The sequence below is a fragment of the Mastomys coucha genome, unplaced genomic scaffold (assembly GCF_008632895.1).
Source record: "Mastomys coucha isolate ucsf_1 unplaced genomic scaffold, UCSF_Mcou_1 pScaffold1, whole genome shotgun sequence".
Classification (NCBI taxonomy): domain Eukaryota; kingdom Metazoa; phylum Chordata; class Mammalia; order Rodentia; family Muridae; genus Mastomys; species Mastomys coucha.
The window spans coordinates 24,262,136-24,280,054 of record NW_022196891.1 but is presented as its reverse complement, the minus strand read 5'-3'; the positions used below and the strand labels follow the sequence as shown (position 1 = coordinate 24,280,054).

At 41.9% G+C, this 17,919-nt stretch overlaps 1 protein-coding gene across 1 annotated transcript in view; it reads right to left on the bottom strand.

The window, feature by feature from the left end:
- Window positions 1-5,738: 5,738 nt before the first annotated feature.
- Window positions 5,739-17,919, bottom strand: part of Acmsd (aminocarboxymuconate semialdehyde decarboxylase) — a 38,053-nt gene continuing 25,872 nt past the window's right edge. Inside the window, exons 7-10 of the mRNA XM_031381046.1 lie at window positions 17,442-17,537; window positions 15,005-15,177; window positions 6,917-7,015; window positions 5,739-6,619 (exon numbers count right to left, since the gene is read on the bottom strand). Coding sequence (XP_031236906.1) covers window positions 6,557-6,619; window positions 6,917-7,015; window positions 15,005-15,177; window positions 17,442-17,537 — 431 coding nt within the window. The 3' untranslated portion in view covers window positions 5,739-6,556. The remainder of the gene's footprint in view (window positions 6,620-6,916; window positions 7,016-15,004; window positions 15,178-17,441; window positions 17,538-17,919) is intronic.

Genomic DNA, 17,919 nt, shown 5'->3' with positions numbered 1-17,919 from the left:
TGGGGAGAAGCAGAACGTTGTAACTCGGGTTGTCCTGAAACAGACAGAGTTCAGGGATTATAGGCTGGTGTTCGACATCTTGGTTGAAGTGCCGGAGTTTGCAGCGGAGAGCCTCAGGCATGCTTCGCCAACAGTCTACCAACTGAGTGCAAGGGAAGCCAACTAAGAAAAAAAATGTTTAGGATTTTATAAAGTAAAACAATGTGCCATGTTATAAAAGTAAGGTCTTTTATAACATGATTTAATTCCATCTTTTCATTAGGAAGTACCACTCAGTTGGTGACATGTTATCTCCCTCCGAGTTAATGCCTATTGTATATGACCGAATTACTCGTTAGTTTTTAAGTGTTTTCTGAAGACTGCAGTAAGGTATCGAAACTGGCTTCCAAAAAGCCAGTGAGAGCTGTTAGCTGGCCAACCAGTGAAAGGCAGTTGCTGCCAAGCCGGACAACTTGAGTTCAGCCACCACCCATATGGTAGAGCGAAAGAACCAAATGCTACAAATTGTCCTCTTACCTTCACATGTACTCAGTGGCACACATGCATGTACACATTCATGCACAATCAACTAATGTAAAGAAAATGACCCTCTCTGAAAATTCCTAAAAATGAAAATAAATAAAAAGGGTAGTGTGTTTGTGATTAAAACTTGAGGCTTTTATTTGTCAGGATTTTGGGGTTCCTGCCCTCAGTCTACTGCCTGCCCTATTATACTATGCAAGTGATTTTTGTAGCTGGTTATGTGTGTGAAAGGACATACAATTATGATTATTGTAGGTGGTCATTGTGAACAGCCACCTAAGTAATGCCTTGTTATAGATATAACAAGATCTCTCATGTTACGTAGATGATCCTAGATTGATTTAAAGTAACATTCTATAAGTGCCTTTCTACAACACCCAGTCCTAATGATAAAAAAGAGAAAAGTAGAAATGGAGGAGAGCTTTTCCAGCTTTATAACATCTACAGAAGACAAGAGCCAGCATGGCGCTTGATGTTAGGGTGGCTTCCATGTAAGATTCAGGATAAGGCAAGGCTGTGCCCTCTCTGTTGGTTCCTTTCAACATTGTATAAAGGGTCTTATGTAATACAATACAAAAGAAACACACTGTAAGCAGATATGTCCTTCTTGTTTTCTTCAATTGTGCATGTTGCTTTGGGCATGCCAAAGCACATATGTAGAGGTTGGAAGTCGACTTGAGGGACTCTCTTCTCACTTACCACATGGACTGTGGAGATTGAACTAAGTTCATCAATCTTGGTGGCAGTCACTTTTATCCACTAAGCATTGAACCTTCATTCATTCTTTAAATTTTTAACATTTTTTTTTATTGTATGTTTGAGTGTCTGCATGTATGAATGTATACCACATATAGGCATGGTGCCCACAATAGTGTCAGATTTCCTGGAGCCTCAGTCCTGAGCTGCTATATAATGGGTGCTGGGGTCTAAACCTTGGGTCCTCCAAAAGCTGAAAATGCTTGTAACTTTTGAGCCATCTTTCCAACCCTAGCCTGCATTCCTTTTTGATACATGAAACTATAACTGACCTTGGCTTTCCATAGCACTTTGATAATTGGCTTCACATGATCTTGCCACTGTAAGACTCTCTCCCTTCTCATGTCCGTCCCCAGTAGTCTTTCTTGCCTTGATCTCTCCTGCCACAAGGCTTAAATATATACTTACCTTGCTGGGCAGTGGTGGCACATGCCTTTAATCCCAACACTTGGGAGGCAGAGGCAGGCGGATTTCTGAGTTCAAGGCCAGCCTGGTCTACAGAGTGAGTTCCAGGACAGCCAGGGCTATACAGAGAAACCCTGTCTCGAAAGTACATAGACACACACACACATATATATATGCACATATATATGTATATATATATATATATATATTTATCTGCTACAAACAAAATGTGACAGCTTCCTGTGAAATTCAATATAAATGTTTCACTACAATCTACTGACCAGGCCACATTTCTGGCTTCATCTCCTTCCACGCTTGCTTGTCCATACTCTCCAGCTACAATCTCACCCTTTGTACAATTGCCATGCAGGAAGTCTCTTCATGGTCAGCCAATCTCATTTAGTCTCAAAATCTTCTTTAGAGAGCCTTTCTCTGGTCTGAACACTTTACTCCCCATCTGTCTCCTAGTTGCCATCACATCTTTAATGTCTTGAAGGTATCTAGTAGTAGTCATTCCCTCTGTCTTCCTCCTATTCCTCCTCTTATGCCATATTCTCCTTCCTCCTTAATGTTTCTTTCTTCTCAAATTGCAGAAAAGAAATCTTACCCCTTTAGTTTATGGCTAGACCCCAGTGTCTAGAACATTCCTGCCTCTCTGGCGCATGGGAAAAGCGTTCTTGTCAAGATGAATATGAGCATTGACTATGTTGCTGGAAGTTTTGGAGTATTCCACTGGGGTGCTCCATGTTACCTGGGGAATTGCAATCCCTTTCCAGGCTTCTTAGTATCACTAATAAAAAACTAAAAGGCTCAGAACAAAGTTCAAGGACAGCTTTATTAGAGTTTAAAAAGAAAGAAGAAAATCCCAGGGCCAGCAAGCTATAAAGCTTGGCCTCTAGCTGGAGGAAGAGGAAAAAGAAAGGAGAGGAGAAAGAAAAAGCCATGCTGTTAGCTAACAGAAAGGAGGAGGAAGTGTGTGTGTGTGTGTGTGTGTGTGTGCGTGTGTGTGTGTGTGTGTGTGCGCGCGCGCGTGCGTGCCTGTGCGTGTACGTATAAGCATGTATTAGAATCTAGGATCTGGCAATTATTAGAAGCAAAAAGAAAAGGGAAAAGTGTATGCTTTTTTGACTGAGAACTTAGAAAAGTAGATAGGGTTAATGAGGTTGTGTGGTCCTTAGGCAACTGTGCAGAGGGCAGAGAGTCTGGGAAAGAAAAGTACACATTATCATTAAAGGTGTAATTATTTCTTCTATCCCTTTAGCATGCAAAATGAGCCCACTGTTCAGAAGGGGCTCTGATTCCAGCCCAGTTGGGATTGTAGGACTCTATTTAGGCCAGAAATTCTATCCCATTTCTCTTAATGAACCTTTAACACTACTGTAACACCTGAATAATCAGGCCACTTGTGATAATGAAACGGTTGTATGGTTGGTCTTGACTGTCACTTGGATAGATTAAGAGGAGCCTGGTAGATTAGTACAACACCCGTCTGGGTGTGTCTGTGATGCCTCTCCAGAGAGAAGTTTCCTGGGGAGAGACCCCTCCTGAGTACAAGTGGAACCACCCCATCAAGTGGAAAGAAGAAAACCCTCTACCACAGGTGCACTCTGCTTTCTGGACCCCGTGGCATGAACTACTGTTCCCCACAATATCATACCTGTGATGCTGGGCTGAAATCTGTGGTACTGAACTGGAAGAAGCCTGTGTCTCAACTTGTTTCTATGGTATTTGATTACAGTGGTGGAAGAGTAACTGGTAGAGAAAGTTGGTGTGGGGGAGAGTGGAATTATAGCTGACTGTAATTAAAAAGAGCTGATTTGTAGGAAGATGTAGAGAAGCTAGCTGTAGAACCCAAGGATTATGCAGACAGAACTTTGAGCTGAGAACCAGTGAGCCTTTAGATGGGAATAAGATTTCTATTAAGAACTGGACTAGAGGCCATTTGTGTTCTGTTGCTTACATCCTGTCCATGCCCTAAGACTATGGGAAGCTAGGTTTATTGGTAATAGACTAGGTAATCTTGAGCAGGAGAATTCAAGGCAGCCCATTATTCCAGCTCTGGAGAAGGCATTCCTGGCTGCTTTAAACTAGTTTTATAGGGAGGACTGGGAGCAATGAACTGAAGAATGGTTTGAAAAGTAATTTAAACAAATTACTTTAGAAAAGGAGTATGTTTAAACTTAAAGAATGCAAGGTGTTTGAAGAAATTTAGCTCTTAAAAACAACCCATGGGGTGGGGTGCTGGTGCTCTATTGGGAGACAGTGCAATGAGGAAGCCCTGAAGTCCTGGGTTCCGTCTCCAGCACTGCACAAAAACAAACTGTGAATGGTGGTAAGCCTATAATCCTAGCACTAGTGGGGTAGGGTGGGCAGCAGGTTAAAGGCTAAAGTTAACCTGGAAGCCCCACTTGCTCACAGACAGATGACTTCCTGGAATGCTGGGGGCCGTTGTTCATGTAAGATGACAAACCACATGTTTGCAGTTCAGTGAACAAGGTTGGTTGCCCCAACTGCACAAGGTGTACTTTATCACAGTAGGCAGGAAGTACGCTTGCTCTTGATTGGACAAAGGCAGAAAGTACTTAGCCTCCTGGGTTTGACCTTTATAGGCATCTAACTGACCTAATTGCCTGCTGTTCTCTGGAAATCGTGAGTATGGACCTGGCCAGTGGCCAGCTTCCTGGCCAGTATTAAGTAAAGCTTACTTTAACTGGACAATCGTGGATTCGGTCTTCTTGAACATTTCAGGTTTAACAGGAATCAGAAGCTCAAGGACACACTTGGCTACATCACGAGCTCAGTTCAAGGTCAGGCTAGGATACTTGAAACTGCCTTATTAAAAAAAAAAAGTCTAGTCTGTGGGGGTAGCCCGGGCCTCCAGGTGTTTGATAATGTGGACATGCCAGAGCATTGCCTTCATATCCTTGCTTACTCACGCCTTTACTCACAGTAGTTTATACGATTCCTTCTAGAAGGCTACCTTGTGGTAAGAATGTTCTGCACTCTGCCCATCCATAGTTCACAGTAAGCTCACAGCTTTCTTACACAGGCTCTCACAACAGAAGCCTCCATGCAGATTTTGAAGGGAAGTCTAGGAGGTTAGACAATGTGTAATATCGTTGGCATCCCTGCAGGCAGCTCCTTGGAAGGCAGTGCATGAAGCATGGATGCAGCGGAGACTCCATAGTGTTGACCATGTCTGGAAGGTGGGATAGCTCCCGAGGAAAGCATCAACAAAATAGAGCTAGCCCAAGAGAGAGGCTGGGTAGGTCGCAAATGGTATGACCATAAAGGGCCAAGTTACTCAAGCCTATTGGGCACAACACTATGAGTTTTGGGTGCTGGACATATAGCTACAGGATTTAATATTTGCCCTGGTGGGTTTCGATATTGCTTTGGGTAGATCTTTCCTGGGTTCTTTGGGAATGTTTATGTTATTGTATCTTGGGACTATATAATGTGATATTAGCAGAGCTAATAAATAAATAAATAGCTAATGTATAAATAAATAGATAGATAGATAGATAGATAGCTAAGTGTTTGGCCCACTCTCGAGAGAAACTGTACTAGAGCTTTGGGGCACTGGGGGTGGGGGAGGGATCGAATCTTATGGTGTAAGAAGATGTGTGTGAGTGTCATGTTGACAAGGAATGGGCTTGTGATGGTTATTCTGGGTGTGTCTGTGACGGCAGCCTTCCTTGTATGTGAGTGACACCAGCATCTGAGCTGGGTTCCAGACTGAAAAAAGGAAAAAGGAGAAATGGCCGCAGGCATTCTTTCCCTCCCTGCCGCCCTTCCTCAGTGCCATGAGTGAGTCTTCACTCCCAGACCCCCCACGTAAGGGACTGGAATGTCCGTCCATTCATCCTCGTGTGGTCTTTTTATCACAGGAAGGCAGAAGTAAGTAAGAAGGAGGTTATGTGTACAGAGCTCCAATCGGGGATATTTGGAAAGGAGTAAAGGGAAGGAGAAAAATGGTAACACACGATTCCAAGTGTTGCTTTGTTCAACTTTATTTTTTAATTTTTTAATTTTTTTTTGGTTTTTCGAAACAGGGTTTCTCTATGCAGCTCTGGCTGTCCTGCAACTCACTCTGTAGACTAGGCTGGCCTCGAACTCAGAAATCCACCTGCCTCTGCCTCTGAAGTGCTGGGATCAAAGATGTGCGCCACCACTGCCCAGCATCTTTTTACTCCCAGACTCAGGTCACAAGATGTACCCAACTGTGGGAGAGTAAAATGAGTTTGTAGTACATTACTACATATGCAAATCATTTGGTGTTGGATAAGTCAGCATTTATTCCAGAAGCATTTACCTTGCTTTCTTAACTGGCTTTTAGATCCCTTGAGCTTGTGCATATCCTGTGTGTACTTTACAAAGGTAAAACGTTACCATTGAACGACTAGGCTTCCAGAAAGGGTTACAACTGGAAAACATCATTTGGGTACAATTCCCATATCCGGTCAAAATAGAGACCCTGAGCCTTCTAGAATAAAGCTGGTGTTGGATTTTTTCTACTTAAATCATTAATTATATATTAATTTTTGATCTCTTTAAAATTAAATATTTTGACTTGCATATATAGTAATGTACTGCTTCTCAGAATATTACATTTCAGAATAAAGACCTTATGAAACATTTTGTTATTAATAAGGTAGAATATTGAAAATATTACCCCACCCTTGTTTTAGACAGCCTCAAGCAGCCCAGGCTGGTCTGGGACTTGAATTGCTGATCTTCTTGCTTCATCCTGAGGGGATATTCCATTTTGGGGGTAACATAATTCAAGATAGATGTGTGTATGGCTCATGTTCAAAGACAGAAGTGACGTAGCTTCTTGAATTTTTTTTTTTTTTTTTTGTGGTCAATTCTGTCATTCAAATAGTTTTCTCTCAAGACCCAAAAAAGCCAAGGCATTGTCAGCTGTAAGTTTACCCTGAAGAGAGACACAGAGAGACACAGAGAGAAACCATTTAAAAGCATGATTGCTTTGATAAAGCACTTATTAGATATCGTTGATTTTTTTACACTTATTGTGCGCGTGTATGAATATGCATGTGTACACACACTTGTGAGGACAGAGGATTTATACATCCAGTTTTACTGCGCTTATTTTAAGATATTAAAGCATTTCTTTTAATTAAGTCTAGCTATTTCAGAAAATGGAGTCATAGTTTTAGGAAATGAAGCGTGTACTAAGCTCAGTAAGAAGACTGGAGGTCAAGGTGTGTACCTTTGTTTCTGGGTCAAATTCTGCCATGGACTCTATTAGCTTCCCAGGCTCTTGCTCACCCAGTGGAAAAGGGTAATCAGTTCCTAGAATGACTTTATCCTAAAAGGAGAAAATACCATTTTTTATTAGATATTTTCTTTATTTACATGTCATATGATTTCTCCTTTCTCAGTTTCCCCTCCAAAAAACAAAAAAAAAACAACAAGAACAAACCCCTGTTCCCTCCCCCTCCTGCTTGCCACTCCACCCTCTCCCACTTACTGGCCCTGGCATTCCCCTACACTGGGGCATAGAACCTTCACAGGGCCAAGGGCCTCTCCTCTCATTGATGACCGATTTTGCAATCCTCTACTATACACATGCTGCCAGAGTAATCAGTCCCAACATGTGTACTCCTTGGTTGGTGGTTTAGTCCCTGGGAGCTCTGAGGGTACTAGTTAGTTCATATTGTTGTTCGTTCTAAGAGACTGCAAACCCTTCAGCTCCTTTGGTCCTGAGAAAATACCATTTTACTTGTAAATGTGAAAACATTAAAGAGCCTTCCACACCCTTAACTTACCTACCATGTATACTAGTTTAATAAAACAACAGTTTTCCCTAATTTACTAGAAACAGAACTAGTCTACAATTGTAAAGATTTCAAGGGTCAGTTTCTGTTTTGCTATCTTCTTGTTCCAGCAGATGTCACTGTTAGGTCTTCTAAAAATTGCAAATCTAGGTCTACTCCTGCTCCTCCGAGTGTGCTTGTGTACAAGTATGGAGGCCAGAATACAACCTGTACTGTCACTCCCAGGTGCCATCCATCTTGGTTTTTGAGACAGGGTCTCTCACTGGTTTGGAGTTCATTAAATATGTACATCTGACATCCTTAGGCCCACCCATCTCTGCCCTCCTAGTGCTTGGATTACAGGTGTGTGCCATCACCCCTGGCTCTTTTAAATATGAATTCAGGGAATCAAGTATGAAATACAAATACTGAAATATAAAAATTAGGTATTTATTCAATAAAATGGATATATTCAGATGAAATGAAACGTTCTACCTTTCTTATAGTGACATATTACAAGTAGCCTTCGAGAAAATAGAGTTGGAAAAAAATGTTTTGGGTTAAATGGTGGTGTAACTCCTCATAACTTTGTAAACAATCCCTTTGTTAATTTCTCTTGAGTTTCCCCAAATGAAGTGTGGTGGTGTCCTTTCTGCTAGAACTCTCAAAATGAGTCACAGTGTCTTCCAGTCACAGCAAGCTTTTCATCGTTCACTGACTTTAATAGGTTGATTCCACTGGTTGCAATGGTCTATTCATCTTGAACTCTGATAGTTCAAGATGATTGTGTGTGTCTGTGTGTCTGTGTGTGTGGGGGAGAGAGAGACGGAGAGACGGGGGGAGAGAGAGAGAGAGAGAGAGAGAGAGAGATTGACTAATGGAAGTTCTGATGTATGCCGACTGGAGGTGCATGTCTGTAATCCCTGACTTCAGAGCTGAGCAGATCAGGAGTTCAAAAGCAGCCTGGGTCATATACTAAATTCCAGCTAACCTGGGCTACAAAGTGAGACCCTGTCTCCAAAAACAACAGCAAACACACCAACTAGAGAACCCCAAGAGATCTGGTATGCAGTTACACTGTGTGATGACTGTAGTAATAATGTGTTATATATTTTAAAAAGCCAGGAGAAATGATTTGTGATGTTTCACCATAGAGATATGTTTGAATAGAATGTTTAACCTGATAGAAACATTATACCATTTACACACATGTATAAAAAAATCACATGTCTTATGTATTTGTATATATAAAATATATATTTACCAAACACCCCCCCACACACACACACACATACACTATCTGTAAATACTTCAGTTGATAGTAAAAATCTGACCTAGGCATGGGTGGCATGTCTTTAATCCTAGCATTAGGGAGGCAGAGGCAGATGGATCATTTGAGGTCAGGCTGGTCTACACAGAGAGACCTTGTCTCGTGTATATGTATGTGTATGTATATGTATGTGCTACGCACACTCGTCTACTCCAGTCACATCCATAATATCGGGGATAAAATCCAATAAGAATCCAAAAGGAGATCTGTGCCTCCTGGATTTCAGACTAGTTGCTGGTATCCCCTAACTCAGACGTGTTCCAGATTAGTCTCTCCAATCATCAACACGGCCTCATAATTAGGCATAAAGGTACCCCAAGAAATGATTTGTAAATGGTTAAAATTAGATATTGCTTTCTGACCTTCACCAATGTTCCAATGTCCTAGTCAAACCCTGGCTTGGAACGTTAAGCCATTCAAACTATTAGCCTCCAGCATTGGGGGTAGGGCATTAAAGCTTACAGAATGAGAGAATTATCCCAGGACAAGATCAGGTGAAATTCTCATTCTTAGTCAACAAAAGGCAGGCTATCTTAGATTTGCAACTGAAAGTGTTAGGTCCGGATTCCCTTCTGCCTGCCTCCAGCAAGAACCAGAGAATTAGCATAAGAATACCTCAACAGGGCTCCACCCCTCTTCCTCCTGCTTCACACCTAGCTACCAGACCCTACTGACCTTAGTGTGTGGGGGTCGCTTGCCTACATGACTTCAGTCTAGCACTAGGACTGGGGGAAGAAGGACTTGGACTCACGTGCAGGACTAGCACTAGAACTTAGATGGGCTAAGACTCAGATTCATGTATCTCTCGCAGTCCCCTGGGCCCAGAGCACTTGGGCCCGGGGGATGCAGCACCAGTTCAGAGGAGATAGCTGCTGCTTTAGACCCAGTATGTTTCAGATAGCCTCAGATGTACCTCAACTGTTGAGCTGCCAGATTTTTCATTTCTCTTTTACAATGATTGTAAAAGCCTCATGTCATTTTTAAAGAAATACACTCAGACCTTACACCACTCGTGTCTAGTCTGTTTGTCAAAGCCGAATCTCGTGCCCACCTGGCCAGAACCCCTAGTCCTGCGGAACAAGGAACCCCGTAAGAAATCCCGGTCCACGGCATGTATGTATATCTGATGGTTAGAGAGAAAGTTCAGAAAATGCTTGTTGTCTAATCATGGGGAACTGAGTTCAAATTCCCAGTATAATCCCAGTGCTGTGAGGGACAAAGAAGGAAGAATGTTGCTAGCTGACAGCCTAGCTCCAGATTAAGTGAGAGATCATCTTAAAAGGAATAAGGTGGAGAGTGATAGAACAGAACACATGATGCCTAACACACACACACACACACCCCACAGTTTCGAAGGCCGTCTATTTTTAGACTTATATATGAAGCCAAGCCTTTATATATGAAGCCAAGCAAATTTACCTGCTGTAGAAGCCCTAAAGATGTAAAGTTATGTCTCCTCACATCTGTGCCAACAGCTGATCTGGTTCTAACTCTCTGCTTGGTATTCACCAGGGGTTCATCTCTTCTTGCTAAAGCTGTTTACATTTCCAAAATACAACATGATTTTAGAGTCCCACGCTTATAGTACACTCGTCAGCTACATTAGCATGAAGATGAAATCCAAGCATTAATTTTCTAATTAGGAATCCTTCCCTTCCCAGCATGATGGCATTCTCAAATATAAATATGCTTTAAGAAGCAGTCTGTTCTGTTTTAATATGGAGAAAGCAAACGAATTGGAAATGAGAACCAGTCTTCTAGTCTTCTGTAATGCATCCCTCCTGATTAAGCTATTTCCTTGGTTTCCTTTTGTGTGTGTGTGTGTGTGTGTATGTATTTTCAGAGGACAATGTTATGTGTCTGTCCTTGCCTTCCATCTTGTTTCAGCCAGGGTTTTTTGTTTCCTGCTACATATACAAGGCTAGCTGACCCTTGAGCTTCTAAGAGCATTGAGATTAAAGATGCTCATACTACATATCCATCTGGGGATTTAAACTCAGGTACCCAGACATGCATTGCCAAGGCTTTACCTACTGAACCATCTCATCTTCTCAGTCCCTTGAAATTATTTTAATGCTACCTCAGAACATCAAACTCATGGTTTGAAAATTTTAAATTATTATATAGACTTGCTATCAACCCCTTTCCATAGAAGTTATATCTCTACTTGTAATTATCTGGTTTTTAAGCTTTTCTTACCTATTATCTCTTGGCATACCTTTATTGGTAACTGTCTTAGTCATTGTCCTATTGCTGTGAATAGACACTATGACCAACACTTAAAAAAGAAATCATTTAATTGGGAGGTTGGTTACATTTTTCAGAGGTTTAGGTCATTATCAACATGGTTGAAATTAGACAGGCATGGCACTGATACTATAGCTGAGAGATGCACCCTGATCCACAAGCAAAGAGAGAGAGGGAGGGGGGTGCTTTGTGTGGCTTTTGAAACCTCAAAGCCTACCACCAGTGACACACTTCCAATCCTAATCCATTCAAATAGTTCCACTCCTAGTGACTAAACATTCAAATATATGAGTCAATGGGGCTTTTTTTTTTTCCCCTGGTTTTTTAAGACAGGGTTTCTCGGGCTAGAGAGATGGCTCAGCGGTTAATACTGACTGCTCTTCCTAAGTTCCTGAGTTCAAATCCCAGCAACCACATGGTGGCTCACAACCATCCAAAATGAGATCTGATGCCCTCTTCTGGGGTGTCTGAAGACAGCGACAGTGTACTTACATATAACAATAAATAAATCTTTAAAAAAAAAAAAAAAGACAGGGTTTCTCTGTGTAGCTCTGGCTGTCCTGGAACTCACTCTGTAGACCAGGCTGGCCTCGAACTCAGAAATCCGCCTGCCTCTGCCTCCCGAGTGCTGGGATTAAAGGCGTGCCCACCACCGCCCGGCCAATGGGGTCATTCTTATTCAAACACCATAGTCACTTTTGATCATCTCCAGCTTCCTAGTGATTTTATAAATTTACTGATCTTGAAACTGGTCTAGGCCTAAGCTTCCATCTTTACTTCTTTAGAGGTTTTTTTTGTTTTTGTTTTGTTTGTTTTTGTTTTTGTATTTGTTTTTTAAATTCATTGTTCTGGGGCTGGAGAGATGGCTCAGCTGTTAAGAGCACTGACTGCTATTCCAAAGTCCTGAGTTCAAATCCCAGCAACCACATGGTGGCTCACAACCATCTGTAATGAGATCTGACTCCCTCTCCTGGTGTGTCTGAAGACAGCTACAGTGTACTTATGTATAATAATAAATAAATCTTTAAAAAAATTCATTGTCCTTAGATTCTTCCATTTTAAAATCCAGTTAATAATTATTTAGCCATTTTTTTTCCTATGAGCTGACTCTGCCAAGAATAATTCTTTGTACTGGACTTTTGAGAAATCTTTTGAGATGGTTGGAATATAACTTTGACACACAAACTTATCAACTTGAAACCTACATAAGCAAATGTGTAAGTGAGTTGAAGGAACAACTTCTTTAATGGGAATATGGCTGGAGAGATGGCTAAGTGGTTATACGCATGTTTGCTTATTCCAAGGACCTGAGTTCAGTTCCCAGCACCTAACTTCAGCTCCTGGGGACCTGATCTGACTCTTTTTTTTCTAGCCTCTATGCACACTGCACTCATGTGCACATAATCATATCCCATATGTATAGGTATGTGTGTGTGTGTGTGTGTATATATATGTATATATGTATATATATATGTATGTATGTATGTGTATATATGTATATGTATGTATATATGTATGTATATATATGTATGTGTGTGTATATGTATATATATATACATACATATATATATTTAAAAACCCAGCATTTAAAAAATGTTTGAGTGTATGAAAGTAGTAATGCTGATGTAATTAGTTCTGAAATATTAAGTACAGGAAAGTAAGCATGAGAGTAGAAGTGAAAGTCTCTTTAATTTGGAGTTTTTGTTTTGAGGGGAAAGAGAGCATGGGGGGAAGTGGGGGGAAGGGCTTCCTCAAGGTTTGTGTGGTTCTGCAGGAAGAGATCTCTACTTGATAGATGTGTATTAAATAGCTGAGTTAAAAATGCTTTGAAAAATGGCTGCTTCTGTCACTGATCACGGTGTTTAATACTGATCATCAACTGAAAGCATCTAGACTCCCTCCCCACACACGTCTGTAAGGAACTTTCTAGAGTGGGCTCACTGACGTAAGAGGATTCACCCTGATTGTGGACAGCACCATTCCATGAGGTGAATAAAGTGGAAAAAGCAAGCTGGCCACCAGAATTCATCTTCCCTGTTACGATAGACTAAACCCTTGAACTGTGAACCCAAGTAACTCTTTTCTTCCTTAATTTGCTTTTGTCAGACGTTTTACAACAAAAAGAAAAGTAACTACTTCACCTATGTTCTTATAGCTGCAGTTTGCCTATGTGCTATGAACCATAGGAAGAGTCCTAGGCTGAGAAGCTTAAGCGTGGCCTTGCACAGACAGTTGCTCTGTTGTGTATTGGCCTGAGCTCCCTGGGATACATAGCCTGTTATGGTATGTTGGGTTCTCATCACATTTGCTGCTGGATGCCCAAAAATTGAACTTTAAAGAGTCTGTTTCCTGGGAATCTACTAAGATTATAGACCAGTTTCCAAAGATATATGTCTGAATATGTTAATGTGACATTTCACATCTCCTGTATTTGAGAAAGTCCCCATGTAAAGATTTTGTGAGAGCCAGCTGTGGTGGCACAGACCTCTACACTGAGGCACTTGGAAGTGAGTATGAGACAGAAAGTATAAGGTAGAAGGTGCTGAACTGGCTGTAATGTCACCAGTTGCGTCAAGCTCCTGCCTTGATGTCTCCACAATGATGGGCTGTACCCTGGAACTATAAGCTGAAAGAAACCCCTTTCTCCTCTAGGCTACCCTTTTGTCAGGGCATTTTACCACACTGGCAGAAATGAAACTAGAACATCACTGAACTAACTAACCAGTCCTAAAACTAGGACTTACTCTCTCATTGTCAATTTCCTCCTAAAGTGAGAGTTAGAGCCTCTGAGGAGGCTTACAGGCATCTAAACAGGGGTTCCCTCTTTTGGACACTGCAGGGAACTGGAATACATTATTTGTCCAAGTTATTTTGAGACATAAAATAAATGTAAGTGTTAAGTTTGGTGAGAATCAGGCAGGAAACCCTTTTTGTATTTAGTCATGTTAGAAATATTTCTATTAACATGCCATATTCTACTGCCTCAATAGACCTGGAAATATTAAAACCTTTGATGATAAAGAACCTTTTCATTATCTGAGTTTGGATTTCTAGAATCTTTGTAAAGCCAGATTTGGAAGCTCATATCTATGATCCCAGCACATCTATAGCAAGAGATGGGAAGTAGAGACAGGAGAATTATGGGAAGATGGTGGGTTAGCCTGGTGTATGCAGCAGTAATAAAACTGTCTCTAAATAGGTAGCTTGCAAGGACTGACACCAGAGGTAGTCTTCTGATCTCTAAGCACCTACACACAGACACACATAGACATATACACACGTGCACACACACATACACACACACATGTGCACACACACATGCATGCACACACACACACACACATACATGGATGAAGACATGTGGGATTAAGTACTCTTGCAGAAATTCTTTGTAGAATCAGAGAAATAAATAAGAAAATGTATTGTTGAGGATTTCTCAAAATCTTTTTGGTTGTTTTAATTTTCATTTTTGTATTTTTATGGCTTTTTTTTTTTTTTTTTTTTTTTTTTTTTTTTTTTTTTAGCAAGAAAGAAAATTTAAAATTGGTTGGATAGGGAGGTGGGGAGGATCCAGAAGAGGCTGGGGGAAGAGAAAATGATCAAAATGTATTGTATGAAAATATTTTTAAAATAAAATAAAAAGGGAAAAGTATTACACCCATCCAACAAACCCAGGTTGTTTAAAGCTACTCAAGGCCAGAGAGTAATTGTAATCCATGAGAAATTATAAGGAAAAAGTCCAAAGCACATCTGTGATGGAGTTGAGGAATACTTCTAGAAAAGAAACAAAATGTAAAATCATTGGGCATCTGAGGGTTTCAGTATTTCCTTTGGATACATACCAAGGGCCAAGAGTGTGTATTTCTGACATTTTATTACCTCATACTTTCCTTTCCCCTCAAAAGTATCTACCTTGTCAAGTGGCCCGTCTCACCTTCTGCTCTCCACAAACCACCCAGCTTACCTTCCCTATGACATCTGTCAATAGCTTGAGAGACAGAGGATCGTGAACCAGGGAGTCTGTGTAGAAGGAGCCAAGGTATTTTCTGGGGTCAGATGAATTGTCCTGGGCACAGAGATCTGGGCGCATGTTGAATCCATGGGCAATTCTTCCTATGGTGAAGGGGAAAGCACCACCTGCAAAGGAGCAGAGGCAGGAGGATTGCAAGTTCAAACACTGCTTGGGCTAGAGATGGGTTTAAGATCAGCCTGGGAAACTCTCGGGAGACCTGTTTCCAGCATCCATGAAGGGTGGCTCACAACTGCCTGTTACTAGCTCCAGTAGATCTGACACCCACCTTTAGGTTTCAGAAGGCACCTACACACATGTAGCATGCAGACACACACACAGAGACACATAAATAACAACTATGTGTATAGATCTTTGTTTTAAGACAGGGTCTTTCTGTATAGCCCTAACTGTCTTGGAGCTAGCTTTGGGATTCAGGCTGGCCTCCAACTCACAGAGGTCTGCCTGCTTCTGTTTCCCAAGTGCTGGGATTAAAGGCATGCACCACCAACACCTAGCAACAATAGTATTTTTTTTTAAAGATTGAAAAGAGATTGAAAAGCTTGGCAATGAGCACATGTGTCAGGCTCTAGATTCAATGCTCAGTAGCACTAAAACCAAGCAAGCAAGCAAGCAAATAAACAAATCAATGGAGAGATAGTTCACTTGGTAAAGTGAGCCGCCATGCAGTGAAACCTTAAGGACCTGACTTTGAATGCCAAATGTATGTAAAAAGACATCAGGCACACAGGTGTAATCCCAGCTCTGGGGAGGTGGAGACAGAAGGATCCTCAGGCTTACTAGTCAATCCATCAGTCTAGCCAAATAGGTCCCCTCCCTGCAACTTCTTGCCCCACCCCCAACCCCATGACAGAGTTTCTCTTTATAGCCCTGACTGTCCTGCTCTGACCTCAAACTCAGAAACCTGCTTGCCTCTGCCTTCTGAGGTAGCCATGGCAGCTTTGCACTCTCCAAAATGCCTCTGGTTATTCTCTCTCTGCTACCCTAGAGATAGCCACATGGCAGCTTCAAGTGTACAAGTAGCTTATTCTTTTCATACACTATGGATCAATCCAGTTCTATGGTTTCAATTCAGCCTCACAGTAAGAAAATAACTGTGTGAGCTGGGATCAAGGGCATGTGACACCACCACCACCCAGCTGAAAGACCCTGTTTAAAAAAACAAAAACAAAAAGGCAGATGGTACCGGGAAACAATACCCAACATTGTCCTTGGCCTACACACACATATACACACACAAATATACAAATAAGCATGCTAACCATGCACACAAAAGAAAAGACCAGAACCATCTCTCTTCTTCAAGTACTGTCCTCTGTCCTCTCCTCACCCATGCATTCACAGGGAAGAGCCACATGAGAACATAGGGAGAAGGTGGCCTCACCAGAAACCAACCCCATCGGTACTATGCATTTAGGTTGCTAGCCTCCAACCATGAGAAGATGTAGCCTTAAGTCACAAATAGGGTGCTACGCACACTCGTCTACTCCAGTCACATCCAAAATATCGGGGATAAAATCCTGATAAAGGATAAGAGGCAATAAGACTTCAAAAGGAGTTCTGTGCCTCCTGGATTTCAGACAGTTGCTGGTATCCCCTAACTCAGACGTGTTCCAGATTAGTCTTTCCAATCGTCAACACGGCCTCATAATTAGGCATAAAGCTACTCCAAGAAATGATCTGTAAATGGTTAAGATTGGGCATTGTCTCCTGGCCAACACAATGTTTCCAACTATCCTTGTTTAATGTTTTACATACATAAGAGAGTAATTGAAGGGTTTCCCACACTCTAGGACTTTAGCTGAAAGGGTTAGGTTGGGACTCCCCTCTGCCTGCCTCCAGCAAGAACCAGAGAATTAGCATAAGAATACCTCAACAGGGAGGGCTCCACCCCTCTTCCTCCTGCTTCACACCTAGCTACCAGACCCTGCTGACCTTGGTGTGGGGGTCGCTTGTCTATGTGACTTCAGTCTAGCAGAAGGACTGGGAGAAGAAGAAAGACTTGGACTCGCAGAAAGACTAGCACTAGAACTTAGATGGGCTAGGACTCAGATTCATGCATCCGCATTCCCCCGGGCCCAAGCACTCTGGGCCCAGGGGATACAGCACCACTTCAGAAGAGATAGCTGCTGCTTTAGACCCAGTATATTTCAGATAGCCTCAGATGTACCTCAACTATTGAGCTGCTAGATTTACCATCTCTCTTTTGCAATGACTGTAAAAGTCTGATGCCATTTCTAAGAAATACATTTAGATCTTATACTTCATGTGTCGTCTCTGTTGTCATTTCTTCGCCTACGCCTTGTCGACCTGACTAGGACCCCCGTTTCTCCCGTGAGTTGAGGGAGGCCCAGAGGCAATAGGGTCTCACCTCCGTGGGCAAAGCACACTTTGAGTTTGGGAAACTTCTCAAACACTCCGCCCATGATCATGGAGCAAATGGCCATGGTGGTCTCCGATGGCATTCCTAAAAGAGGAGACAGTTACATGATTCAGGACTTAGTATTGTAAGCAAGAAGTTTAGTGACAACATTTTAGTGACAGGAGTAGCTGCGGAACAGCAGCTGAGGTTGGGGGAATTCTCAGTGATATATAACATGGGGCCCCTCTGCTCCAGAAATGATTCAAATGTAGGTAGGGCATTGGTTAGCTAAGAAATATCATCTGAAGGTCCCTATTTACTATTTCAGGGAGAGCAGTCTAAGAGATCAAATTGACAAAGAGCCTGGCTTTGGTCCTGATGAGGCATGCAAGCATTGGAGGTAGCTTAGCTTGGAACTCCTATTTGGTTGGGGTCATGCACACCTGCCCTTGTAATAATAAACTTGGTATCCAAAGCCTTTGCTTGC